Below are 27,591 nucleotides of genomic sequence, written 5' to 3' on the forward strand. Positions count from 1 at the left end.
TGCACCAGCTCACATGACACTGTCTGTGAGGGAGATTTTAGCCAGTAAACAAATAACTGTATTGGAACACCCTCCCTCTTCACCTGATCTGGCCCCCAGTGACTTCTTTTTTTACCTTAAGGTAAAGGAAATATTGAAAGGAAGACATTTTGATGACATTCAGGACATCAAGGGTAATATGACAAGAACTCTGATGGCCATGCCAGTAAAAGAGTTCCAAAATTGCTTGGAAGGGTGGACTAGGCACTGGCATTGGTGCATAGCTTCCCAAGGGGACTACTTCAAAGGTGACCATAGTGACATACTCAGCAGTGAGGTAGGTAGCACTTTTCCTAGGATGAATTCATGAACTTAATTGTCTGACCTTGTATAACAAGCAAGGTATCCTCAGAGAAGTCTGACTCAAAATGCTTGTCCCCCTCACCCTGTCTCTTTTCTATGCTTTAGAGTTCACTCTTGTTTTCTTTAGTTTTTGGCCTTTCTTTCCACAGGATGTGTCTCTCCCAAATATAAGTAAATTGGTATGTATGTATATTCGTGTTCATGTTACTCTCCCCATTCATTACCCAAAAGGCAGCTATGTAAACTCTCTGTATACTCTGAGGGAATGTATGTAGTATGTTTATGTGTGTTCATCAGGGTTCTCGTTATAGAGAGGGAGGGAAGGGAGATGGGGCAGAGAGGGAGAGACTTATTATAAGGAATTGGTTCATGTGATTATGGAGGCTGAGAAGTGCAACCATCGCCATCTTCCAGCCGGAGACCCAGGATAGTTGGTGGTGGTATTCAGTCTGAGTCCAAAGGCCTGAGTCCCAGGGGAGCCGATGGTGTAAGTCCCTGTCTGAGGGCAAGAGAAGGTGAATGTCCCTGTTCCAGCTCAGTCAGGCAGGCAGAGAGCGCAGATTCTCCCTTCCCCCACCTTTCTGTTCTATTCAGGCCCTTAACGGATTGGACGGTGCCCCCTCACATTGAGGAGGGCCATCTGCTTTATTCAGTTCACCCATTCAAATATTAATCTCCTCCAGAAACACCCTCACAGACACCCAGGAATAATGTTTAATCTGGATATGTGTAATATTTAATAACGTTTAATCCCAGATCCCAGTTAATATAAAATTCACTATCACAGCACGTGTGTAATATGAGTCCTCAGAATTTTCTCTGTCCCCCAACTTGCTTTTGTCGCTTAACTATATATCCTGAGGATCACTCCATAGATATATAAAGAAATCTTCTTTATTCTTTTCTATGGCTACATAGTATAAGATTACACATTTTAAATCATTTCCTCACTTTAGTCTAATATCTGCAAGTTTGCGGACCATTGCTTTTCAGGTTTACATGATTTGGGTCATAAGGATATTTTCCCAGACCATCTGTTAGGTCTCTTGTCAGAGAGAGCTGGACTCACCGAAATGAACTAGGTGAACTGTAATTACACTCAGGATATTCTTTTACTTCTATTTCCTCCCCTCTTTCCTGCACCAAATACTTCCGAGGCTGTCTGCCTCCCTCTCCCTTGTCCACATATACGGAAAAAGCTCTTCAATGTTATGTACCTTAGTATTATCTTCTGGTAACTGCTGCCCTCAGACAGAACGGATTGTTTGAATTGGAGTATAGTGGACGGAACATGGATGTAATTGAACAAAACCACCTTCACATCTTACTAAGCCTCCTAAAAGCTCGGGGTCCTTGGACGAGGGACCTCACCTTTCTGAGCCTGTTTTCTCACCTGATGAAATGGAGTTAGTACTTGTTCTGTGAACACTTGTGTGTTGTTACCCAGTAAAATAACAATCCGTGGAAGAGTTTCATTAGCTTTCCCTTCTCACAAATATTGTTCTAACATTCCTTCACCTCCCACTCCTCCTCCCCCGTTACTGGGATCTTTTCCTGGCAGCACACAAACCTTCCAGCATTTCTCGCATATTAAGAGAAACATCTCATGCTTCTCCTTCCTCCTCCATCTCTGCTCCACTTCGTCGAGAGTGTTGTCTCTTTCGTCCCTCTGCCGTTTTTTGGTCGCTGCCCCATTCATGCTTGAATCCGCTCCCCTCAGGTTCCCTCCCCTGCTCTGCTGGGTGTGCTCATGTTAAGATGCTGAGGAGGAAAAACTCACGCCGCCTTCTGTGTGTGTCTCCTTTACTACTCACACTGCAACACTTCACTTCTGATTCTTGTGGTCACCAACTATGGTTTTTTTTCCCCCATATGCCAAGCAATTCTGTGACACCAGCTCGGTGTCCTACAATTCATCTCAGTTCTTACACTGTCTAATGAGAAACAGCATCGGATCCCAGGAGCTAAGGGCTCAGTCGCACCAGACTGCCCTCCCCACCTCCACCACACTTCAGATGCCGATCACAAGTCCAGGTTGTTACTCATCAGCTGTCAACTGGAGGTTTTCATGACCCTTTCCTCGAGTTTGATTAATTTACTAGCGTGGCTCACAGAACTCAGGAAAACTGTTTACTGTTTCACCAGTTTATTATAAAAGGATATGATAAAGGATGCAGATGAACATCCACGGGGAATAGATGCGTGGGGTGAGGCATGGGGAGGGGGCACAGAGCTTCCGTGCCCTCTCTCGGCAGGCCTCTCTCCCAGGACTGCCACATGTGCACCAACCTGGGAGCTCCCTGAACCCCGTATTTTGGGAATTTTATGAAGGCTCCATCATGTAGGCATGATCAATTCTTGACTCCATTTCCAGCCCGTCTCCTCTCTCCAGAGAATGCGGGTGGGCTGAAAATTCCAAACTTCTAATCATTGCCTGGTCTTTCTGGTAACCAGCTCCCACCAAGAGTCGCCTCGTTTGAACAAAGACACTGCTATCACCCAGGGAACCAAGGGATTCAGGAGCCCTGTGTCAGGAACCGGGGTCAGAGAATAGATAGGAGAACAAAAGATGATCCTAGTGCTCTTATCACTTAAATAATTATAAGGGTTTTGAAACATCTGTACCAGGAACCAACGTAGAGACCAATATATATTTTTCTCTGTTATGCCACAGAGCCCCACAGCAAAATTCAATGATGATATTAGTCTTCAAGGTAATATAGTCACTCTCTCTCCTTCTTGAAGCACTCTTTAATTTCACTACACCATGGTCTCTGGCTGTTCACCTCCCTGGCTGTTCTTTCTCAGTCCCGGTTTTCTGGTTCTTCCTCATCTCCCAGCGTCAGGGCTCAGCCCTTGGACTTCTAGTTTTTTTCTGCTTCTTGGGCAATCTTAGTACCTCATGGTCGTAAGTACTTCCTAACTTATACCTTGTGTCCCTCTCCCCTCCCTGTGGAACTCCAGAGTCCTATCCATGCAGCTGCTTGCTTGAGATCTCCATCTGCTTATCTAACAAGCCTCTCACACCTCAAGCGTCCTAAGCTAGGCTCCCGGTGCTTGCTCCTTTTATCCGAAAGTGTTCTTCCTTTCCTGGTTGCTCTCTCAGGACATTCCATCTTGCAGTGGCCCAGGCCCCACACTCTGGAGACATCCTTGCTTCCTCCTTGTCTCTCGCCTCACATGTCATCTTTGATCACTTCTAGTTGGCTTGACCCTCACAGGACAGTGAAACTCCCTCCATCCCATTTCTTAGCAAGGTGGCAGCAGCAGCAACTGCTCTTCAGACTCCATGATACCAATGTAGACAGTGCAGGAAAGTTGGCCAACAAAGACAGCCAAGGAAGACAGAGACCCAGTTCACAAGTCTGGGGGCAAGCCCCCAAATGAGAAAAGGTCCAAAGGCAAACTCTAAGGCGAGCTCAATTACGTGGTCTTGTTTCTTAAAGGCACATGAGACAAATTATCAAGAAGGTTCCCACTCTACGTTCATAACTGCGGTGGTCATCACTGAAGGACAGATGAGTTGAGGCTCCCTGACTGGGGGATCCCTTTAAGAGATTCTTAGTAAAACACTCGTCAGCTTGATTTCTAACCCAGAGCCCATGTTCGACCTGCACCAGAAAAGATGGCACTGCACCAGCTGCTGGTGAGGATGCTTCAAACCGGCCCAAGGACAGCAGCAAAGTACCTGCCACTGGGGTTGTGTTTCATTTTTATTTTCTCTACAGGTTCATCTAAGTGTACATTTTCAAAAATAAAACTATATTAAATGAGCACCAAAAGAAGATAAATTCTAAAACTCATTAACTTCACGCCTAGCGAATAATTGAACTCCAGTAGGTGACCTTGCATTTGACACAATCTAGTCTTGTTTTGGTTCCATTTGTAGCACTATGGTGGAATGTTACTGTGTATCCAGATTGTGAGCACGTCTTACCTTTTTTGCTGCTGCTACCATAGTTCAAGGCATGACCAGCTCTCACTCTGATTATTGTGACATCCTCTTAACAAGCCTCCCTCCTAGTCTTCCCTTCTGTGTGCTCAGCATAGCAACCAGATGATCCTGTTAAAACCTAAGCTGGATCATTTCACTCTCTAGCTCACAACCTTGATGGCTCCTTACTTCACTCAAAGTAAAAGCCAAGTCCTTACTGTGGCCCCCAAGGCGTTACAGTGCCCACTCTTTCCTTCCCTTACCCCCATGTCATCTCCTACTGTTCTTTCCCCCTCATTACTTTGTTCCATCCCCATTGGTTTTCCTGCTGCCTCTTGAGCACACCATACTGGGTCACCTCAGGGCCTTTGCACTTTCTTTTCCCGCAGAAGCTCTCACCTCCTTAAGGCCTTTCTTTGCTCCTGTGACTCCTTCTTAGGGAGGTTTTCCCTGAACACACTAGTTTAAATTGTACCCCCAACACTCCTGTCCCCTTTTACCATGGTGTGTCTCACTGTGGTTCTCTTGTAACAAAGATTTTACTGTTTCCCCTTCAACCTTCTCACACACTCTTGACTCTGAGCTCCACGAAGGCAGGGATTTTTGTCTCTTTTGTTCCCGCCGAATCTGCAGACCCTAGAATAGTGTGACTGGCACATAGTAGCACCCCATCAATATTTGTTGAATGAATTTGAATGGATTGAGGGCATAAAGTGCCATGAGTAGTTGAGGTATTATTATCAAGATGATGAAGGGATGAGATTCTCAGGCTGTCTGTTTGGTTCCAAAGTGAAATGCAGCATGTTAAAATAAAGTCCCCCGGTTGTCGTCTTTCCCCCAGGAACACTGTAACGTTGTATGCAGCCTGTGTCACAGGTGTTGAAACTTTCAGCAAATCTTTTTGTCTTCACTTTTCTCCTCTCCAAATAGGCTGGTACCACAGTAGTCTGGGGTTGTTGTCGTTTTTATAAAATCCCTTTTTTATATCGAGAAAACCACCCAGAGGATTAGTTTCTTGATTCCTTTTTTTTTGAGAGCCCCGCGCTTCCGCTTTAGCCCTGTGAAGGCCAAGGTGTTCGCCCACTGGGCACCGTCTACACTGCCCCTCTGCCTCTCTCATCTCTGCTTGTGGCCTGGTGGTGAGTTACAGCCTTCTGCTATGGAGTTAAAGAACTGTCGCCATGTCTCTTCTCTTTTAATAAATTTTAGTTCACATTATCCTTCCAGTTATTAGAATATAATTTTTAAAATTCCATTTGGGGAAAACTCCCCTTACAAGTACCTAAGGTTTAGCTGAACGTAATTCATATTGAAGCCCTCTCTCTTTCTATCACTTTATGATTTCCTCCTAGTCAGTGCTTTCTTCTAGAGGTGTGTGGTTTTTTTTTAAATCAGGAAGTAAAACAGTCACCAACTTACTGAAGGAAAAAGCATTAAAAAAGCTGATGTTGCTTTTCCACAATTAGCAATAATTGTACCTAGAAAAAGCAAGAGTCTCAAAAGTCTTGTAGCTTAATTTGCTTTTGCGAAAATATAAGCACTCCCAACAGTTTCTAATTTTGATTGTTCATCACAATTGCTGTTCTGTGTTGAAATTGCCTGCTTTTAAAAAAGCTTGGTATTGTTACGAGAACTTTAGAAATAGGACTTGCTAATGGATTCAGAGATAGTGTGGAATAGAATGGGAAAACATGTTGGATCAATTGGGACAGAAAATTTTTCTTTTCTTTAACGGTTTTTCAGCATTTATATATAGGTTCTTCCAGACGGTAAAATGAAATTTACCTAAGTAGACCAGGCTCAGACAGTGTATAATAAATGTTTTTGGTTATTTTAATGAGAACCTACATTCATGGGTGGCCTGCATTTATAGGTGAATTCATTGTATTTTGTTCACGATTATTTGTATTGTAAAATGTAATTAAATATGAAAAAATTATGTTTTTTCTTCGTCAGATCTTGTGCCAGTTCTTAGGCAAAAGCAAATTATGTTCATATAGTAACATTTTAATTAATCTGTATTCGGGGTAGGATGGAAATAGCATTCTGTTTATTGAGGGTCTTGGGTAAAATCCAGAAACACTACTTAATCAGAATATTGTAAGCAGAAATCACTTTTTATTTCAGTTCTCATTAATAATGTTTCTTAAGTTACTAGGTTACTTTTCCCACTAATGACAGTTTATACAATGTAGTTTTAATTTTTAAAATTTTATTGGAAATCCTACAGTATCTTAGATAATCATTCAGAACACAGATTGTCATGGAGACATCAGAAATATGACTGAATCTAGACTGATCACTGTATATGTTGAAAATATTTTGCTTAAAGATGTATCCTTGCTATCAGTTTATTTCCCATAAGTTACCTCATTTTAAAGGAGAGTGCTGAAACCAAAATGGAATATATGCTCTTAACACCAAATAGTTTTTTCCTTGCCAACCACATCTCAGCCCCTGGACTGAACATGGTGATTGGGATTTTATTCATCTTTGCAAACAGCTGCATGAATACTCGTGCAGCAGTGGGAGGTAAAAGCATAGCACCCAAGCCTAAATCACTCTATTTCTGCGGCCATTTCTCCTTTACATTGGATTAGGAAACATGTTGGAAGAAGAAAAAACATCCCAGTTTATCGCCATCTTTGTATCTCTATCACCAAGAGCCCATTTGTTCTGGACAGAGCTTTCTCTTTAGTTACTCTTAGCCTGATGGTGGACAGGTTTGGTGCTGCCTTCTGAACTTTGGTCAGCTCTCCTGCCCCACTTCTAGGATTTTGGAGCCTGCCTTTCTCCTATAATGGGAAAGGTGAGAAAGTATCGTGGAGATAGCCATGCCATTTGAGGATTCATTTTCTTTTTGTGCATGTCCTTTAACATTGAAAACTTGGTGGCCTTTTGAAATACAGATGATAGAGGACAAGTTGTAATTGTTTATAGGCTAAGAGTTTAGGCTATGGGTATAGGAATTATGATAAGTAGCCGAAAAATGAAAATTCCATGGTTTAAGAGTGGTAATCTGGTTGGGAAGGTGGGGGTGGGGGGGTGCTCTTAAGTGTTGAGACCGTGTTTGTAGAGCAAGCACGTTGTTTTTTGTAGACATAAATGCTTGTTTGGAGTGGCATGGGATGGAGGGTTGATGGAGATTATTGGGAATGGCGGCTACTCTTCATGCTGACACTGCTCTAGAGCAGCCCATATAAACCACATGCAGCCATATCTAAACTATAGAATACTTCATTAAATTTTTAGTATTTAAGACATTTTAGACAATGCACGGACAGAGCATGGGGTATATTCCATGCTTTCTATTTATTACTATGTGCCTTGATTTTTAAACACCTAATGTGTTAAATTTATTTCTAATGTCTTCTCTCTCCCCACCCTCCCCCTTAGAAAAGAGGGTAAAACCGATGGTCTGAGATGTAGTTGATGGAATTATTTTACAATTTCCAGTAAATTTTAAAAACCTGACCTTACTTTGCTTACATTGACTGGTATGAGCCAATCGATGAGAGGTGTTACCCCTGAAGCAGGGTCTGGGTTCTCTTATGGTAACGGAAATTTCTGCAAATTCAATTTGGAATCAACATGTGGGCACTTTTTTTTTTCTTTTTCATGATCTTAAATACAGAAAAGCATAATCAATTTTAAGCTTTTTATAAATGATGGAGGACTTGTTTACATGGGCAAAATGACTCTAAGTAGTGTATTGAGGTTCATGTTAATGTTTGCTATTTAATGACACCTAATGATATTCAATGAAGGGTTATGCTAAACCAGAGAGAAAATGTGTTACCAGGGCAACTGCCTCAGGCAGACTAGAGATTCAGGCATATGGCTCTATAGTACACATTATTTCAGCATCTTTAAGCATAAAGAACTACACATGTAATTGACTGAAAAATTACTGCTCAGTAACTGTATTGTATGGTCATAATAGAAGTAAATGAATACGTCATTGTTGTTGGAACAAGTCTGTTGGGAATCACTTGTAGACTCTACTATTTAAGAAGGAAAAATACAATAAGAAGAAAATAGCTGGTTTAATTAACATGTAAAATTGGGTTAATTTGAATTCAGCTGGCACAGCAGATATTAATGTTGGCTGGGGTTTGTGTGTGTGTGTGTGATATTCTGGCTCAAGCCTGTGTACTTCTATTTCTTCTTGCCCACACCATGAATAATTTTATTTAAAAAAAAATATGATAAAGGCTATTTCAGGCACTTAATTTTTGCTTTGCCAATGGCTTAGGTTACAAATGCATCAAAAAAGGATTTTGTGTGTATCCAAAACATAAGATTTATAACTGAGTGGAAGAAAATGTTAAGGTGTTCCTGAGTAATTGATGTTTCTCGAAGAGGAATCAGTAAAACTTGATTTCTTGTGTATTTTTAAAATTTAGTTTTTTCTCTCTCTCTCTCTCTTTCTTTCTTTCTTTCTTTCTCTCTCTCTCTCTCTCTCTCTCTCTCTCTCTCTCTCTCTCTCTCTCTCTTTCTTTTCTTTTCTTTTCTTTTCTTTTCTTTTCTTTTCTTTTCTTTTCTTTTCTTTCTTTCCTCCCTTCCTCCCTTCCTTCTTTCTTTTACAGTGACTAACTGGGGACTTGTCATTGGCAGATGCAAGAAAGTAGCACATTTGCCCTTGTCCCTTTTTTGTGTCTGTGTTTAGGTGCCTTTTATTTGTTTTCAGATATCATTTTAATCATCATTACTTTGCTTCCGAGATTCAGAAAAGCACGTTGAGAAAGACATTGTGTTCCAGTTTTAAAAATCATTTAACTCAAATCAATTTTTGGTATTCTAAAGTGCTGTTTGAGCAGTGCGCACCCATAGGTAATATAGGCATGTGCTAAAAATAAAAACAAAAAATTCTCTTCCTCAGGCTGTCTTCTGCCTTTGGGACTCACAAAGTCTGAGTGGAGGATACTTTTTGTGCTCTTCACCTCTAAACCGAGGGAACAATCAAACTGGAGATCGAAGTTAGATAAACAAAAAGTGTTTGGCAGTCTGCTCTACTGGAAGCGTTTGAAGTACCTGGTTATCTAGTCATCTAACAGCTAACCTCCACCAGTATACAGTGGTCACTTAAAAAATGCTAGTTAACAGATTCGTGTGCCTGCTGGCTTTTCAGTTACTGATTTCTTATCTGTAGTGTATCTTCCCATTCTTCTACATTTGTCATTTTAATAAAGTTGAAGCTGTGAGGGCTAAAAAACAAAAAAAATCAACTTTTCCTTCTACCTTCTTCTAGCTGGGTTAATAAGAGATAGATTAACAGGAGAAAACCAAGTTTTTAATAACATGTGCGTGGGGACTTCACATAAGCATGAAAATTCCAAAGACAGTGAGGCAACACTTGGTATATATGACATTTTTAGACAAAGGAGGAAGGCAGGGGCAGGGTATTAGATTTCAGAAGAGAGAATGGGGGATTTACAGGTAACTGAGGAAGAGGCAGAACATACATGGCAGGCAGAGTCTTACTAGGAAACTCGGAAACAACGGGACACGGGGTGTCTAGCTAACAGGCTTGGAGTCTTCCTAATGCTAGGGTGAAGATTCTTAAGGTGGTTAAGCCAATACCCCCTTCATAAGGCAGGTGTTTCTGTCTGAATTTCTTGGGTAGGAAAAGGGGGTGAGGGTCAAAGGTTCTTTCTGAGCCTTGTTTCTTTAATAAACTGATTTCTTTAGTAAACTGATTTCTTTAAAATCAGTATCCCAAAGGGCATCCTAAGGGTGGCAAAACTTTGGTTCCCTTCAAAGCCTTCTCATCTATCCTTAATTAAAAGAATAAGGGAAGATGTAGGAAACCTACATTTTTAAAATCTACTTTGCTTGCCTAAGTTGATTTTCTAATATGATTTACACATACATTTCCCATTTTTTTGGCCAGTGGTCTTTCTATCCCCTTTTCAATATTTTTCCCCCTTTAAAGGCAATCCCTAATTTAAAATGATTTGTTTTTTAACTTAGTACATTTTTTTCTTTAAAAAAAGGACACCAAGTCTTTGGATAGATCTCAAAATGCTCTTTAACCCATGATGTAATTAAAATGCAGAATATTTGTGATGCACGTTGTGGCTGCTCGCTTGCGCTCACTCGCAGGTTGTGAAAGCATTCACATGTCAGGTAGAAAAACAAAGAAGATTTATTAAAGTAAGAGAAGGGTGGGCTGGGCAGCGTCTGCTGGAAACTACTGTCTCAAATCTTTGTTTTGTCTCAAGTTTTATATTTTCTAACCAGTATGTAAATTGCTTCAGCCTGTAGTGGAATTTCCTATTGAGTTTGGCTTATAAAATTCTGCCTTCAATATTGGTAATTATACAAAATAGAGATAATGTAATATGATGAGATAGTTTTTAAGCTTTTTTTTTTAAAAAAGGATATCCATTAGTATTTCAGGAATAATATGATATATGTCTAGAATCTTACGGAGATAGAGAATATGATTTGTGTCTAGTTTTAAAAAGCTGTGGTGGTTCTTTTCCTCGATGCAGTATCACTCTTGTGGAGATTGGCCATGATTAGAGATTTTTTATAGCTCAAAGGTTAAAATTTGGGGGTTTGGGGGAGGTGGCGGGACAAGAAAACTCATTTTCCTGAGGTCATTGAGCAGTATTATTTAACAGGGAAGGGAAGAAGGAATTAGGGAACAGAGGATATGTACGTGGAAGACATTTTCTAGGGTGTAGTTAAATTAACTTTTAGTAAAAGAGAAGTAGAAGGGATGAATCACTCCTGGTAAATATGTTGAATCCCTCTGCTACGGAAGAAAATGTTAGAGGTATAAGAACGCCTTCCATAAATCCCACCAGTTGGCAGTCTCAGCTTGGGCAGCTCAAGTGCTCTTTGGAGTGAAGTATAAAGCGGTGGACAGTAGGTAGATGTGGAAGCATAGGCATATCACTTACTAAGCTAAGCTCACAATTATGAGATCCTGTATATTTATCTGCTTTTGGCTATACGGAAGTGGTGATATATGCGGAGGTGGTATTTATAGGCTAAATTCGTGATAACAATACAGTAAAATTGCTAATAAAATCTTTAATAGGTTTTTAAAGCCAGGCAGTAGCCTACTTGTTTGAACAATGTTCAATCTGTCAGATTTCATGGGAGCCAATGAATTTAAATAGGCCCTTGGCAATCTCTTTAGTGAGATTTGAACCTGCATGAGGAGACCAGCTGGCTTCAGCACAGATGCGCTCCCAGGAGTGCCAAGGCGGGTGCTGGAGCCAGAGTGGGCACGGAAGGTTCCCTGTAACCGAAAATGGAAGAAAATGGGAGTGGAGCGTGACAGGCATTGGAGAGAGCACCTTTTATAACCGGGAAAGGAGGTCTGCTCCAACTTGCCGGGCAAGATCATTCAGTCAGTTAGGCAAAGGAAAAACTAGAACTTGGGCCTCTTTTCACCTTATTACTGAAGGTTTTTCGAATATAAAATTAGGTAATAATTCTCTTTTCAGATCTTGTTAAGAGCAATTTGCATAATTGGGGCAGTGAGGCTTAGATTGTTTGCTCACTGACCATCCACTGGCATATTAAATAAAATCCTTATTTATGAGCTCCTTCATCGCCTGCCTAGCAAGTAGTTTTCATATCTTCAGTGACTTCAGAGGGCTTCAGAGCCTGTGCTTCGGGCTGCCAAAGCCCCTGCAGCCGCAGGCCACTGTGCATCCCCAGATAGTGCCTCACCTGCCCCTGGGCTTTAAAAGCCATGTGCTGAGACTTCTGGGACAAACTGTCTAGAAAATGTATCCTGGATTCAACCACTTCTCATTTACATCTCTCCTGCTACAACGCTAGCCCAGCAGCCACTTTCTGTCTGGATTCAGAGCTTCGCCCTGCTATCCATGCTTTGCAGTGCCCTGAGTGTTCATTTGATGAGGTCGATCACTCCCCTGCATTCAGCCTTCCAACCATGGCTGGTTCCCATGTGTGCTGGGAATAAAACCCACACAGCCTTGTAAGCCCTGCACGTTCCATCATCCCCACCTCCCTGTCCGCTCCCCACCTCCGCGAGCCTCCGGCCACTCGGATGTCTCTCTCCCTGCCTCATGGACCTTGCCAGGGTTGTCCTGTGTCACTTAGGACAGGCTCTTGCACTGAGGTTCTTCTGCCCCAAATACCCTTCCTCGAGAACTTCCCAGGGCTTCCTCCTTTTCGTCGTTCGTATCTTAAGGCCACCTCCCGGAGACATTTGCTGACCACCTTAGGCAGAGCGGCTCCCTCTATGCCATTCCCATCATTCTCAAGCTTGGCTGCATGGTAGAATCACGTCAGAAGTTTGAAAAAAACAAATGGTTGTTTAGATCCTCCTTTGACCAGTGAAGTAGGCTCTCTGGGACCGAGGAACACTGGTCTAATGCATTTCTCTATTTTATCCTCTACACAGGGATGATCTGATTATGGAATCATCTTATCTTTATATTTGTACATTTGTGCTCATGGTCTGCCTTCTCCACTAGAGTGTAATTCCTTGAGGATACAGATTCTGTCAGTCTTCTCATTTTCATGGTCTCCTTACTGTCCAGGTTGTTGCCTGGCATCTACTAGGTGTAGGGTACATTGGGAGGGAGATGAAAAAGCCGGAGCCTTCTCCCCCCTCCCCCCTCCCCCCCGAGCTATTAAAGATGTTCAAATAATGGAGGCCAAAGCTCTTTTGATAAACTGGTGATCACAGGAGAGCCCAGTTCTGTTTTGTTTGTTTTTTTCACAGATACTTGAACTTGGGTGGTCTAGTGGTTAGAGCTCTGTTTTTGTAGTTAGATTTTACTTTTATCTCTGCCATTAATCCTGGACAATTGTTTGGCTTCTGTTATAACACACGAAGAAGGGTATAAGGAGAAGTTATTTTTACTAAGCACTCTTGTGGTTAGGAACCTTAAGTAAAAGTGGTAATTGGGTTGTGATATAGTGCGTTGTCTACAACCAAACTTCCTGAAGTCTGAACAGATCAGATCCATATGTGTAGTTGCTTAAACTGTCATAGCCGCAGAGTTGGCCTGGAGATTGAAGCCAGGCCGGAGATGAAAGGGACCGCATGGGATACAAGCCACTGCTGGGCGAGAGTAAGCTACAGCAGGGAGGAAGAGAAGAACTGGAGGTTATCTACCCTGGACAGCCAGAGGTAGTGTGATTGTTTCAATCATTTGTTCATTTTTTCAACCTCCACCCCTCTATTTCTTCAGCCTTTCTGCCATTACCTAAGTTTAGGTCCTTGCTGCTTTGTTTCACATATATTTTTATTTTTTATCGCAAAAATAATACACTGTGTATTGAAAAGATAAAAAAATATGGGCAAGTAAAAAGAAAAAAAAAAACCTTAAATTTCTAGTAATGTAACTACCGAGAGATAATCACTGCAAATACTTTGGTGTACAACCTTCAAATTGTGTGTGTGTGTGTGTGTGTGTGTGTGTGTGTGTGTGTAAAATACTAGTTTTTGTCCATTTTTAACAAAATGGGATCACTTCATACAAATATTTGTGAAACTGATATTTTACTTAACACCATATTTGTTTACAACAATTTTTAGTGGTTGGATAGTATTCCTTTATTTAATCAGTCACCATTGTTGCATACTGAGGTGGTTTTCACTTTTTCAACAGTGATGCTTAACAACTCTGTAGGTAAAAGTTTGTACACACTATTTTTTAGGATAAATTCCTAGAAGTGGGATTGTGATGTCAAAGAGCGTAGGTATTTTTAAGACTTGCTGTGTTGTCAGATTGTCCTCTGGAGCTCATAGCACTATTTGCTCTTCTCCCCATGTCATAAGGAGACCACCTTTCTCCCTCGGGCCTTCATGACTTTTCCCTGGATTCTACCAGCATGTCTCCCCAACTCTAGGCTCTTCTCCTCCCAGTTCATTTTTCACTGCTCTGCTGGAGTAAACGGTCTGAAGCTCAAATTCATCATGCCACTAAAAATGTCAGACCTTTATCTACCATTCGGACGTGAGCAGCAGGCCTTCAGTCCATGGCACTTACACTCTCTCCAGCAAACCATCTTGTGGTTCTTCATCTCCGGCTTCCTTCCTTGGTTCCTGGCTCACCGTCTGCCGCCTGGGACCACCAGTTTTGGGGAAGCAGAGACGATGCTTTTATCTGTGTGTTCCTAGCACTGACCTGTGCCCAGCACGTAGAGAAGGCCCCACAGCCCCCTGCAGTTGGTGGCCTCTGCTTCTCCCACCTCCCATCCTGGCTTGGTCACGTCTTCCTTCTCCGGCAAGACTGATCCACTTGGTCACGGCGTCCCTCTGACATCATATGTTTCTAATTTACCCATATTACCCTTTCTCTCAATAGAAAAATTCACAGGAATTTTATCTCCAATTCTCTTATATTACTTACCACTTTTTCCATATCATAATTTTCAGCCTGTGTTTTCTATTGTATTTTAGTTCTCTCCAGGCTAAGAGCTATCCCTTGCAATGTTGAGAAGGGGTGGGGGTGGGAGACCTAACGTTATCCTACTCTAAAGGAGCAGTGTCATCATTGTGGTATATGTATCCTTCCAGTATCTTTCTATGGATCTGGTAGGTATGTAATCTTATATTGTCATAAGTTTAGTGACAGATGCAATCCACTTTTTTGTTTGGTTTTGTGTTGTTGTTATTTTATTGTTAGTGTCAGGTGTACAAAACAACACAGTGATTAGATATTTATACCCTTCACGGAGTGGTTAATCCCAACAAGGGGTTATTACACTACCACTGGATGCAATCCACTTTTAATCCCTTTGGCTAAGTATTCAATAGTAGTATGTAGTGTTTTAGCTGCTTTACCTGGACTTTAAAGGAGTTGTAAAGTTACTGCTGTTATACATGACTTTCAGAAGGAGAAAAATCGCTCCAGTCGTTTGGAAAACAAAAAATGACTTGCTTAAAAATATCTCTAGTAGTGTCAGAACCATAAAATAGAGTGGTTAGAAACCTGTTCTCCCCTGAGTCCTGAGCAGTGTAGCCTATAGAAACGCGACTTCTGTGTTTGCGTCCACGTTACCTCACCCACGTCCCACTATTCGCTGCTGGTGTTGAGCATTAGAGTGAGATCCTTTCCCTTAGAGACTTGACATAGGGTCCATCAGGATTGTGGGATTTATTTTCAAGGGCATCTAACACTGTCAAAGAAGTTAGGGAGTGAAGGATAGAGAGAGGAACTAAGTGAGCTCACCTGCCAGGTCTGAACTTGATTAAGCTTGTATTCTTTGTTGTAATTTATGCTAATACCCATTAAATCTGTAAAGCAAGACTGAAGTACTGTTTATATGAAAAACATATATAAACGCTTTTAGGTACCGTGCTGTAAATGAATATAGTACTGTATAATTATTCTGATAGTCTTCTAGTCAGATTACCTGGAAAATCCAAAATGATCTTGATAAGCAGTAAGACATTATGATTTCATGGTTCATCCGTATACCTCCTACCTAGATGTACAGCACTCGTATCTAACAGGATTACCAAATTACACCTTCGTGATATCTGTAGCATGCCTGGAATACCAGTGGATTCATTGGCTCCTTGTGGTTATGAAACCAGAGGAGGATTTGTTTACACACATCGATAGCCTTCAGGTTTCTTGTACCATTTTGAGAGAGAGGAGATGCTCTTTTTATTGTATCTCAGCCTTTGTTTATTCAGATCATTAATTTTTTTTTAAAAAAACGCCCCTTTTCTAGATAACACACTGTGTGGTTCACTTTTCACTAACCTAACGTCTGTGCAGGGATAAGTTAGCGAATATGCTTGTTTCGTGCCTTGACACACTGCCAGCAAGTGAGACTGGTGAGCCATGTGGCTGTGGGGTGGCTGGTGCTTGCTCAGGGCGGGTCACGGGGCGGGAGGGGTGGTGGCGAGGGGAAAGCAGACAATCAGAAACACATTTCTCCGCACTGCCTCAGTTGTCTGTAGAAGATGGTGAATATGCATCTCTGGTTGAAATGCTTCTGACAGGTTCATTTATAGTTTTAAGTAGCCTTTGTTTAAAAACTCCCGAATCTGTGTTTCCAATCTAGGCCTCTATTAGTTTGCTAGGGCTGCCGTAGCAAAGTACCACAAACTAAGTGTCTTGAAAAAAAAAAGAGAGAAAAAGAGAAAAAGGAAGAAAGGGAGGGAGGGAGGGAGGGAGGGAGAGAGAGAGAGAGAAAGAGAAAGAAAGTAAGAAAGAAAAAGGAGAAAGAGAAAGGAAGGAAGGAAAATGAAAGAAAGAAAGAAGCAGTGTTTCCCAGTTCTGGAGGCTGAGATCAAGGTGTCAGCAAGTTAGGTTCCTTCTGAGGCCTGCGACGGAGAATCTGTACCACCTTGCTCCTGGTGGTTTGCTGGCCATCTTTGGTGTTCCTTGGTTTATAGAAGCAACATCCTGACCTCCACCTTCATCTTCATATGACATTCTCCCTGTGTGCATGTCTGTGTCCAACTTTTCTCTTTTGGTAAGGACTCTAGTCTTATTGGATTAGATGCTGTCCCCATTCTGCTATGAGCTCCTCTTAACCAATTATATTTGCAACAACTCTATTTCCAAACAAGGTCATACTCTGAGGTACTGGGGGTACATGACGCTTTGGAGGAGCACAAGTCAACCCTGTTAGCCACTGTCCTGGACTCACACTGGTCTTTTGGTTTCCTGCTGGACGTTGTACTTCAGTGTCCCACTGGTACCTCAAATTTAACTCAGTCGAATTGATCTTACTCTCTCAAAAGCCCCTTCTCTCTAACCTCCCCCCCTCCCCGCCTTTTAATTCTTTACTTTTGGTGCTAATATCAATGATCCCACTCAGTTGCCCACGTTACAAGTGTTGGGAGTAACTTGGCCTATTTCCTGGTCCTGAGCCTCTGACATCCAGTTGCTATCAAATTTTGTCATTCCTGCCTCAACTATATTTCTCTAGCCTTTCCTCTCTTTTAAGTCCTGGTGCTCTAGCTCTGTTTTAGACTCCTGCTGCCCCTAGCTATCCGGCTGCCTCCCCACATCTCATCTTTTCTCTGTTCAATTCATCTTCCACACCCATTCCTTTTCTAAAACAAAGCTCCGAACTGGGCCTGTACGAATCCCAAAACCTTTAGTGACGTCTCACTCCTGCAAGAAAGTCAAAATCCTGTAACTTGGCCTTTAAGGTCCTCCACGGGTAGCTGGCATGACACCTCAAGTCACTCTTACTCTTCATGACCTACACATACGTCCTTTTCTAAACACAGCACACCCCATTGGTCTTCACCTCTTCCTTTGCGCTGTTCTTTTCTCCGTTTGGAACATCCTCCCTCTGCCCTTCTCTCCCTCTTCCTGTATCAGTTGGAATTCTGTCTCAGTCAGATGGAAACCAGGACACCTGCTGTTTAGGCCCAAATGCCAGAAGCCAGTTGGCTCACCTTACACCAGCCATTAACTTCTAGTTTCCTCAAAAGTAAAACAAGGCGATGGCAGGAGATTGCTAAGATCTTTTCCACTTTAAAATGTGTTCTTTAAATGCAACGCTTCCATGAAGCATTCCCCAGTTCTCCTGGGCAAAATAAGTCACTCCTTCTTTTGTGGCCTTAGTGCTTTATTCCTTCAATTTTGACACTGGTCTCTTGCATGCTGGTGGGTGTACATGCACCTGACTGCGTTCCCCCCCCCCCGACAGGTTGTAAGCAATTTGAGGCCAGCAAGGAATGTTTGGCTCAGGTTTTCCCTCCTCACCTGCCTACCCCTGGTCTTGCTTGTACATAGATGCTCAGTGAGACATACTGTGTAGTAAGGGGTAAAATGTCCTGGGGAAGTATTCTTGTGTAACACGTGCTGTCCTTGAACGTGCCCATGCATTTGTAAGGATGTGTTTTGGGTGGCGGATGACATAGAGACAGGGCGTTGAACACACTAGGAGTTTTTCCTTTCTCTGTGACATTGTTATAATCAAGTGACATTCTGGGAACAGCTAATTTAACTTTGTAACACTTACGTTGTATAAAAATGTGTTCTGTCAGATGTTTAGAAGTAATTAAGTGTCCTGTGAAACATAGGAAAACACTCCTGTTTTCTCCCTCCTATATCCTCCAGAGAATTGGACTATCTCAGTGTATCATTGAAATAGTTGAACATTTAAAGTACAAAATAGTGGCAAAGGACATTTCTAGGGGACCTTTTGTGGATTTGCTTACTCCTTGAAAGTCAAAGCATCTGTGGCCTGTCATGCTTTTCCTGTCTGATAGATTTGATCATGTCATGACCTTGTTCAGAAACTTTGAATCACTCCTTGCTTCCTAGAGAAGAAAAACCAGGCCCTTTTCTTGTCTTCCGGCCCATTTCTGGTCCTATACTTTTAATCTCATTTCACAGCATTCTCTTTTATGCATCCTACTGTCCAGACAAAATCAGTTCCTTATACATGCCCTAGCATTCTTGCATGTCTGATTTATCTGTATCCCACCACCCCCAGCATCCCTAGTTTAACCCAAATGTGGTCCGTAGATATCAGTAATGAATGAATCTGTCAACCATTTTTACATGGTGTATAAGGGTATTAATAAACGACAAAGCTGCTCTATTTTGCTGTTGCACAGTCACATCTTTAGCTAATGTATGAAGCTTTAATTTTAGAATCCAACAATATGCCTGCAACCAAAATAACATGTTGGGTAAACAGTTACATTTGAAATTATAATGCATCTAACGTGTCACCATATCCTCAAACCTGTCATGTCTTTTAGATTCTGTACATTGTTATTTCAGTCCACTATATGTAAAAGGAAATGCTAAGTGTTTATAAATGTTTTATGTTTGCATTTTGTTTTTTGACAGTGACATTTTATGTTTTCTCCTTAGTGCATATTTGTGTATGCTTTTATTTCCCACAAGCTACTGACTTGATGCTTTGTGCTTGTTTTATGTTGCAGATTAATATCCTTTCAAGAATTTGTAGCATTTGAATCTGTCCTGTGTGCCCCGGATGCTTTGTTCATGGTGGCCTTTCAGCTGTTTGACAAAACTGGCAAAGGAGAAGTTACTTTTGGTAAGGGGTTTGAGTGTGTGCACACCTAAGTAAGTGCAGGGTTATGTGAGCTTTTTTTTTTTTTTTTCTTTTTCAGGAATGAACTGTATGGAAATGCTTTTAAAAAGATAGCATATCCCTTGTAACAAAGATATCAGTGTTAGGGGGGCTGCAGTCCCAGCTGTCACCCTATGTGAAAAAATAAGTTTCTGACTTAGTAGTTCTGATACTCTGGTTTACTTTTAAGGTGAGTGAGGATGTGGCTCTGCATTTTCACGGAGCCGTAGAATGTGAGAACAAGATAGGACTCCTGTTTCTGGGCCTCGCCATCAGTAGTGCTTTCCACTGAGAGAATGAGGAAGTGAAGAGCTGCCTGAGAACAGAAGGTCCTCATGTACCCAGTACTTGGTGTCCTTACCTTGTCCCCGTGGAGTAGCTTGAGGTCAGAAGCTCCGCACAAGACGGTGATTCAGAACATGAAGAACCTTGTTCTTCTGAACAGCACATTCCCCCGTAGCTGTCTTGGCAGTGCCTGCTGTGCTTCTGCCATCTTTATTTTGAAAGGCAGAACCGTCTTCATGGAGATTAGCTACCACGCTGCAGAAAACACTGAGGTCTTTTAAGTATTAGAAAAAAGGGAAGATCAGGAATTGACGGGGTTGTGGTAAATTCTTTTTTAAAAAAGAAACTGGCTACTGCAGATAGATTTGACAGAGAGTCCCGCGTTTCCCTTGGACTGAGTGGTGTCCAGCATACGCTGTCTGTGCATGTGAACTTGCTAGAGACAGCACTGCCCATGAAGAATTTTGGAGCCCTTTTGGGCATAGGGATTGTGTGTTCAGGGGAGATGGCTGATGTGTTCATTTTAAATGTATTTATTCATAGTTTTCACTTTATTCAGACCTTTTGGGCTTGTCTTACTGGATGGAGTCTGAGAAGCGTATAGATGAGGGAAAATACAGGTGGTGTAATAGCACACCATCTATTCTGGGGTGGCTCTGGAATGGATGTGGAATTGGAGAGACTTAGGTACTTCTATCCTGTTCTGCCACTTTTGTCTCTGAGCCAGGTTAATTCTCCTCTCATCATTTTTCTATTCAGAAATAAAGATAATAACTACATAAAATACAGGTAAGAGACCATAACAGACTTATTCGGGCCGCTGTCCCCCTCCCCCGCCCACTGTTCCATGTTCATTTGACGTGAGTTATTTAAGCCCAGGGCAGAGGCAAAACACATATATTTGGTTTTGTTTCATATAATCTGAAAGCTCACATGCCTTTCATTAACACTTCATGAGGATTATTTAATATTTAAAAACCCCTAGAAAAATTTGTTTATTTTTTTCTTTTCCATCACCTAATACCTCTTAGCATCACTGTAACCACAGCCTTTCAATGGAACACCAATCAAAAAAAAAATGTCCGCATTAAAATCTTCACATAATAAAGGAGCAGCTAGCTCAGGGTGGTGCTGATTTACCCAGTGGAAGCTGTTTGGACGAATGTGTTATGATAGCGTTTCCTTGGGATGAACAAAGAAAAGCCTGTGAGTGAGTGAGCTCAGCACAGGTGTGTTCTCTCTCATCGTCCTCCTTTCTGCAGCACGTCTGGAGGGAGACAGCTGGGTTGGAGATTGGGGACTGAGGACTGGACTTCACGTGTTTCCCTTGACTCTGATCAACCTTCCCGTCATGGGCGTAAAATGTCAAGAGATGTTGGTGCTACCAGCCACACCACTGGCCTGGTGGAGGAAAGAAACGAGAGACTTTCACCAGTGCAGAGACGGGTGTCTGTGTTAGTGTCATTGGAAGAACAGCTGAAGATGCAGGATGTGGGAGACGGAAGTCATCTGTGAGTTGTAGAAAGAACAGTGGCAGGAGAATTCCATTTCTGGTTTTTTCCTAGTGGCTTGTTGATGGGCAGGCAAGACATTTCAACTCTCTGAGCCTTATTTTCCTCATCTATAAATTCAGGGTAATATTCTTCCTTACAGGACTACGTAAGGCTTAAAAGGTCTACCACACATAAAGGTGCTGTCTGGAAAGCAAAGGCCTTTATTTAAAATAATATTGCTAAAAGAAAGCACTTGAGAGAACCAGGGAGGGCGACGGTCTTGTTCTTCCTCTTCCTCCTCTTGCCCTCCCTCGCCGCCATTCCCCCTCCTCCTTGACCTCTTCATTCTTAACTCGCAGTTGCATCACTGGCTAGTTAACCAGTAATTGGCTTGCCATCTGTTCTGTATTGAACACAGCCCCAACTCTGAAGGCATGTAAGAGATTGAAGTAAGAAATTGGGGCTTCCAAGGAACTAAAACTCCAGTCACTTCATCAGTTACGTACATGTGACCATCGTAGAAGAATGTACAGCCCCTCTCCCAATACCCTGCCTTCCACACGGAGTTTGTTCCAGGGTCTGCCTGCCTTACAAAACATAAGCAGGGTGTGTCCTGTATCCGTCACCCTGTGGATATCATAAAAGGTAGCCTCGGCTTTTCTGAGCTCTTAATCCCTAGTTAGGATTACATGCAAAGAGATATGCATAGTACAATGAAGAGACCCAAATGACCATCAAATTGCAAAATATTAGCTGACTGTTAACATTTTTCATAAAGTAGGATAGAGTCATCCAGCGGAGGTGGGTGCTGCGTAACAGGCTTTTGCCCAAGTAAACAAAATCGTGGTGGGGGAGCACTGGCGGCCTAACGTGTGTTTCAACAGCAGGTTCCCTTTAGAAGAATCTAGCAATTAGTAGGTTTTCCAGGGAACTCATAATGGGGTTGAAGAAATTTAAAAAAAAAAAAGTTGGGCAGAAAAGAGGACCTACCTAGTCAATCCTGGCCTCACAGACCTGCCGTGTCAAGAGAAGCCTGGTCTGTGACCTGGCTGTCTGCCCACAGGAGGCCGCTTCGGGGATACGCAAACATCCCTCAGCTCCTTGTGTGTCCCTCACCCAGAATGAGCCTTTTGTATTTCAGAAGGTCGTCTACCTGAGTGTGCATCTTTGTCAGGACTAAGCATACAGAGTGGTGAGACATCAAGGGCCCTGTTTTACCTCTCAGATTGGCTCAGTCTTTTGGGATCCTGGGGTGAGCATTGTGTTCGCATTATATGGAGGCTCATCGGGGCTTCCCGTGGGCTGCAGGGAAGGTGGGCTGCAGCTCCCCCATGTCTCCCGCCTTGCGTTGCATCCAGAGGAGAGCAGTTACACTCTTCATCTGTTTATATATTGGGTTTCCACATAAAAGCTTGTTTGAAGCAGGGTTTCTCTCACTAAGCTCAGTCAGCACCAGTGTTTGTCAACAAGCCAGCAGTGCTCACGCCCCCACCAACACTGATCCTGATACACACCACTCGAAAGTCAGATGGAGCGCGGGGCAGATAATCAAGTGTCACATTTCAGTGAAATCTTGCCCCGTTTCCTCTGAAGCCTTGCTTATGTTTACCATATTTTCATGTCTAGATCACTCCCTGTGTTTGCTACAATGAAAAGATCTGGATTAGGTCAGTTTTGTTCCTTTGATTAGTTCATTATGTTCTCCTGTTTCCTTTGAGGCACAGCATATCTCCCATATTCTTGTTCTCACCGTGTTTTTTTGTTTTGCTATCCGATATTTATAAATGCATTTTGAGATATCAACAGGTGTATAACAGGATATCAGTAAGCATAGAAAATTCTAGTTAACAATTTACGAATATGTATGTGTGGAGTAGAGTATTTGGTTCTAAATGTTTTTATTGTATTTTTAGCCTGGTAGTAATATTTTACTTTTAAGTTTGTAAGTATACTTTATTGAAGTACAGCATACATGCAGAAGAATGCACAAATCCTAAGTGCACATCTTGATGAATTTTTGCACAAGTATATAGTTGTCTTATCCCCATCAAGATAAGAGAAGGAGGTATCACCACCCACAGGTTTCTTTCCAGTTACTGCCCCCCAGTCAAAATAGTAACAACTCATATCTATCACCATCATTTTGGTTTTGCTCATTTTTAAACTTCATGAAATGGAACAATACAGAATGTATCCTTTCATTCTGATCTTCTTTTGCTCAAATTTTATTTGTGAGATTCATCCAGTTTTTGTCACAGCTTTACTTTTTCTTTGCTGTATAGTATTCCATTTTGCAACCTTTTCTAGTTTGGGCTGCTGCAAATAATGTGCTTTTCTATATATTTTTGGGTTGTGTGTGTGTGTGTGTGTGTGTGTGTCTGGGCATTTCTAGGGGTAGGATTTCTGGGTCATAGAAAACGTGTAGATTTAGCTTCAGTAGATATCGCCACGCTGTTTCCCAAAGTGGCTGTATCAGTCAGTGTACATTCACACCAGCAGAGTATGAGAGTTTCAGTTATTGCACATCTTTGCTAATACTTGGTATTGTCAGTCACTTTTATTTTAATGACATCTCTCTATGTGGCTTTGATTTGTATTTCCCTGATTACTAATGAATTATACAACTTATAAAAAATATTTGTTGGCCCTCTGAGTCTCCCTCTTTAGTAATGCTTATTTTCTAGATACAAGGCCTTTGGGGTTTATATTATATGTCTCACAGATACCTTTCCTCTGTGATTTGTACTTTCACTCACTTGATGGAGCCCTAAGGCACATAAGTTTGTAATTTTAATGTAGTACAAATTATTAGCGTTTTCTTTTATGGATAAGCTTTTTTGTGTCCTGTTGAAGAAATCTTTGCTTACCCCAAGGTCTGAAGATATTCTCCTATATTGTCTTTTATTGGTTTCCTTTCAAATTTAGATATTTGACTTTCTAGAATTTGGTGGGGTTTTTTATTTATTTATTTTTGCATGTAGTGTGGATCAAGATTCTTCCCCAGCCCCCCATGGGGATGTAGTTCACCCAGCACCATTTATTGAAAGGATCACTCTTTCATTGCCCTATAGTGACATAAATCAAGTGTGGGTCTGTTTCTGAGCTCTATTCTTTTATAATTGTCTATTCTGCACCAATGCTATACTATCTCAATTACTACAGCTTTTATAATGAGTTGTAATATCTGGTAAGCCCTCCAACTTTATTCTTTAAGGTTATCTTGGCTATTCTTGGCCCTATGAATTACCAAAACAATTTTAGCGTAAGTCGTTAATTTTCACAAAAATCCTGCTGTGATTTTGAAGGCATTGATTATTTCCAGTACCTTTATGTACATCGATATGTGTGTAAATTTTTGACTCCCTTAAGGTTTTTTAAAGTATTGAAATAAAAGCTTATTTAGTAACAAATGTTAGCCTTTCCTCTCCACCACTATTTGGAAAATTTGAGTTAGTGAAGATTACAAATTTTGAAAGAGAAAAGGTGCATATCTGTGTATATGTGATTTGTCATCTAAAGGTGCTAGTATACTTCTACTATTTTATAGATAGGCCTTTTGCGAATAGGAATCAATGCTAAACCCCTCAGATGGAAGGTAGCAGGAACATGAGCTATCTTTTATTTCTGAGCTGAAGAGTAAGCATAATTTTTTTTTAAGTTTGTGATCATTTTAATAGATTTGTATTATGTTAGTACATATTGAATATAATAATGGAAATGGACTTCAGAGCTCTGTGAATTTGAACATCAGTGATATTATCAAATTTTGGTTAGCATAGTGGGAAAGTGGGACGTGCAAAAGAGAGCAAGCAGGATAAGAAGAGGGAAAAGGAAATGACATTCGTTGATTATCTGGTCATTTAACCAAAGGAAAGAAATAATGAAAAAAGCAACATTATATGAATTATAAGTCTCTATGTTATTGTGTGAGGAGATATTTATAAAAACAATGTATGATATTTAAAGCCATATCTTTTTAAAACTTACATTTTTTGAGTATCAACATGATTTTCTTTTTTTAAAGTATTACTTTTCATGCTAGATTGGGGTAGCAGATTTTTCTGTAAAGGGCCAGATAGTAAATATTTTGGTCTTTGTGAGCTATAGGGCCTCTGTCACAACTATTCAACTCTACTATTTCCATGGACAGTATGTTAAATGATGGATGTGGCTGTGTTCCGATAAAACTTTATTTACAAAAACAGCTGGTGGGCCAGTGGAACATAGTTTGCCAACTCCTCTACCAGAGTATTAACAAGGACATATGGAAATTGATGATGTTAAAACTAGTAGACTGAGTGAGCATGCTGTGGTGATAAGTTGGGTGTTTGTTTGCAATGAAGTATGAAACAAAGAAGGTTCTCCTCTTTGTGTGTCATATGCTTTAGTTGTCTTCATTGAGAAAGTGACTTTTGAGCACAAACGTGAAGGAGGTAAGGGACATGATCATACAGATACAGGGATGGAGGAGGGGGAGAGACTGGCCCAGGCAAAAGGAACGGCCATTGCCCAGGTTCGAAGGCTGGAGTGTGTTTGCACCTTTGAAGAACAGCCAAGAGGAACCTGGTAAAGTGAGTGAGGCAGGGGAGCCTAGTAGTAGAGGAGCTCAGAGAGGTAACAGATCTGATCAAGTAGGGTCCTTTAGATCAAGGTTAAGAGTTGGAGTTTGATGGTAAGTGAACTGGGGAACCACGGCAGGATTTTTTTATCATAGGAGTAATATGATCTGGTTTATGTTTTAACAGGATCACTCTGGCTGCTGTGTTGAGGAAAATAGAAAGGCCAGAGTAGAAAGAGAATAGTTAGCAGGCCATTGCAGTAATCCAGGTGAGGGATCATAGTGGCTTGGACCAGAGTGTGGTAAGGGGTACTTCGAAGAGAAAACCAACAGAACCAGCAGGGTTCTCTGGTGGATTGGGTGTGAGCTGTGAAAAAGAGAGAGGAAGCCAGAATGATTCCAAAGTCTTTGGCCAGGTCAGCTGGAAGGGTGGAGTTAAGATGGGGAGGACTGCACGCTTGGTAGGGGGTGGGGGTGGCAGAGAGCAGGAGCTCACTTTGGATGCCTTAGTTTGATGCCTATTGGATATCTAAGGGAGGGTGTCAAATATGCACTTAGATATATGAGTGGGGAATTTGGGAAATAGTTATCAGCAAATAGAGGGTGTTTGAACTGGGTGAGATAAAAGAATAAATACAGGGGTATCTCTTGAATGCTTACTGTGTTGTAAGACTGAAGCTAACAGCAGTAATAAGACTAAAAACAATCCTCTTCAGCATGTCTGCATTTTAGGGAGAAAGACAATCAAACAAGAAATAAAAATTAGTAGTTTGATGTCAGGATAGCTTGTAGGCTATCTGAGCAGACCTGGAGGAGTGCCTGAACAATAGATGACATGGTATGGGCTGTGTTTGCAGCAAGAGTTGGAACTATGGGGGTCTGGAGGTGATGGGGACTTGGGAGATGCTACAATAGCCTAGGCAGGGGTAACGGAGGCCTAGACTGGATTCATGTCTCTGGACCCCACCAGAGCCATTCTGAGAATGAATCATATTTATACCTTGGCTCCTGATTGGCTGTGGGGTGAAAGGGGGTCAAAGTAGTAGCACTGAGCTTGTTCTGCTCCAAGAGACGAGGTGTTATAAGATCTCGTGAGAGAGGGAAAGTAACCCTCGTTTTTATCTTAAGTTTATGGATCTCTTACTACACACCCACCCCCCTCCGCAGGCTAAGCAGTTTACATGTCATTTATTATTTAATTCTCGCAACCTAGGAGATATATAGTATTCTAATTCTCATTTTTCTGATGAGGAAATGGCCTTGGGGAGGCTTAGTACCTTGTCACAGTCATGGAGTTTCCTGTGGTAGAACCAGGGTAACAGCCTGATGATGGCCAAGTGCTGTTCACTGCGCCATACTGCCTCCCTCTGGTGTTGGTTATGCCCTGTGAGTCGGGCCTTTCCTGTATAATCCAGATAGATGCCAATTAATCCATAATGGTTTTAATCTGTATCAGATGTTAGGGGGAATTAATAGTTTTTCATGAAGAAGCAAAGAACAATAAGCAAAAGCATTTGTTAAGATTTTGTTTATATGACCATAGTGGACAGTAATTGTAAGGAAGAATGTACCTGGATTAGCGTTCTCAGTAGACATAGATAGTTGCCTTGGTTTCACAGACATCCAGGTAATTTGCTGAAATGCACTTGACATGGGCATTATCCAGGAAGCATTACCTTTTGATGGGAGCAGAATTCTGAGTGGAGGGGCAAATCACAGAGTGGAGGCGGGGTGGGAGGAGGTGGGGGGGTGTCTTTGTGCAGGTTAAGGGTAGTAGAGGGGGCTCTTGATTGAAATGTGCAGTTTAAGAGACATGGGCCCTGGGGGAGTGGGTGCTGTGTGATGGAGCACCTACCACAGGTCCTGGGCAGGAGTTTAATTTGATAGGAGTGGCAGTTGGATGTCTTGAAGAGTTCTTTAGAGGACAGGGACAGGATCCAAATGATGTTTGGGAA

The 27,591-nt window shown here is 41.7% G+C and overlaps 1 protein-coding gene across 1 annotated transcript in view; it reads left to right on the forward strand.

The window, feature by feature from the left end:
• Nucleotides 1-27,591, forward strand: part of SLC25A13 (solute carrier family 25 member 13) — a 177,478-nt gene that overhangs the window by 49,640 nt on the left and 100,247 nt on the right. Inside the window, exon 4 of the mRNA XM_019662069.1 lies at nt 19,149-19,264. Coding sequence (XP_019517614.1) covers nt 19,149-19,264 — 116 coding nt within the window. The remainder of the gene's footprint in view (nt 1-19,148; nt 19,265-27,591) is intronic.

This window comes from Hipposideros armiger, unplaced genomic scaffold (assembly GCF_001890085.2).
Source record: "Hipposideros armiger isolate ML-2016 unplaced genomic scaffold, ASM189008v1 scaffold_365, whole genome shotgun sequence".
Classification (NCBI taxonomy): domain Eukaryota; kingdom Metazoa; phylum Chordata; class Mammalia; order Chiroptera; family Hipposideridae; genus Hipposideros; species Hipposideros armiger.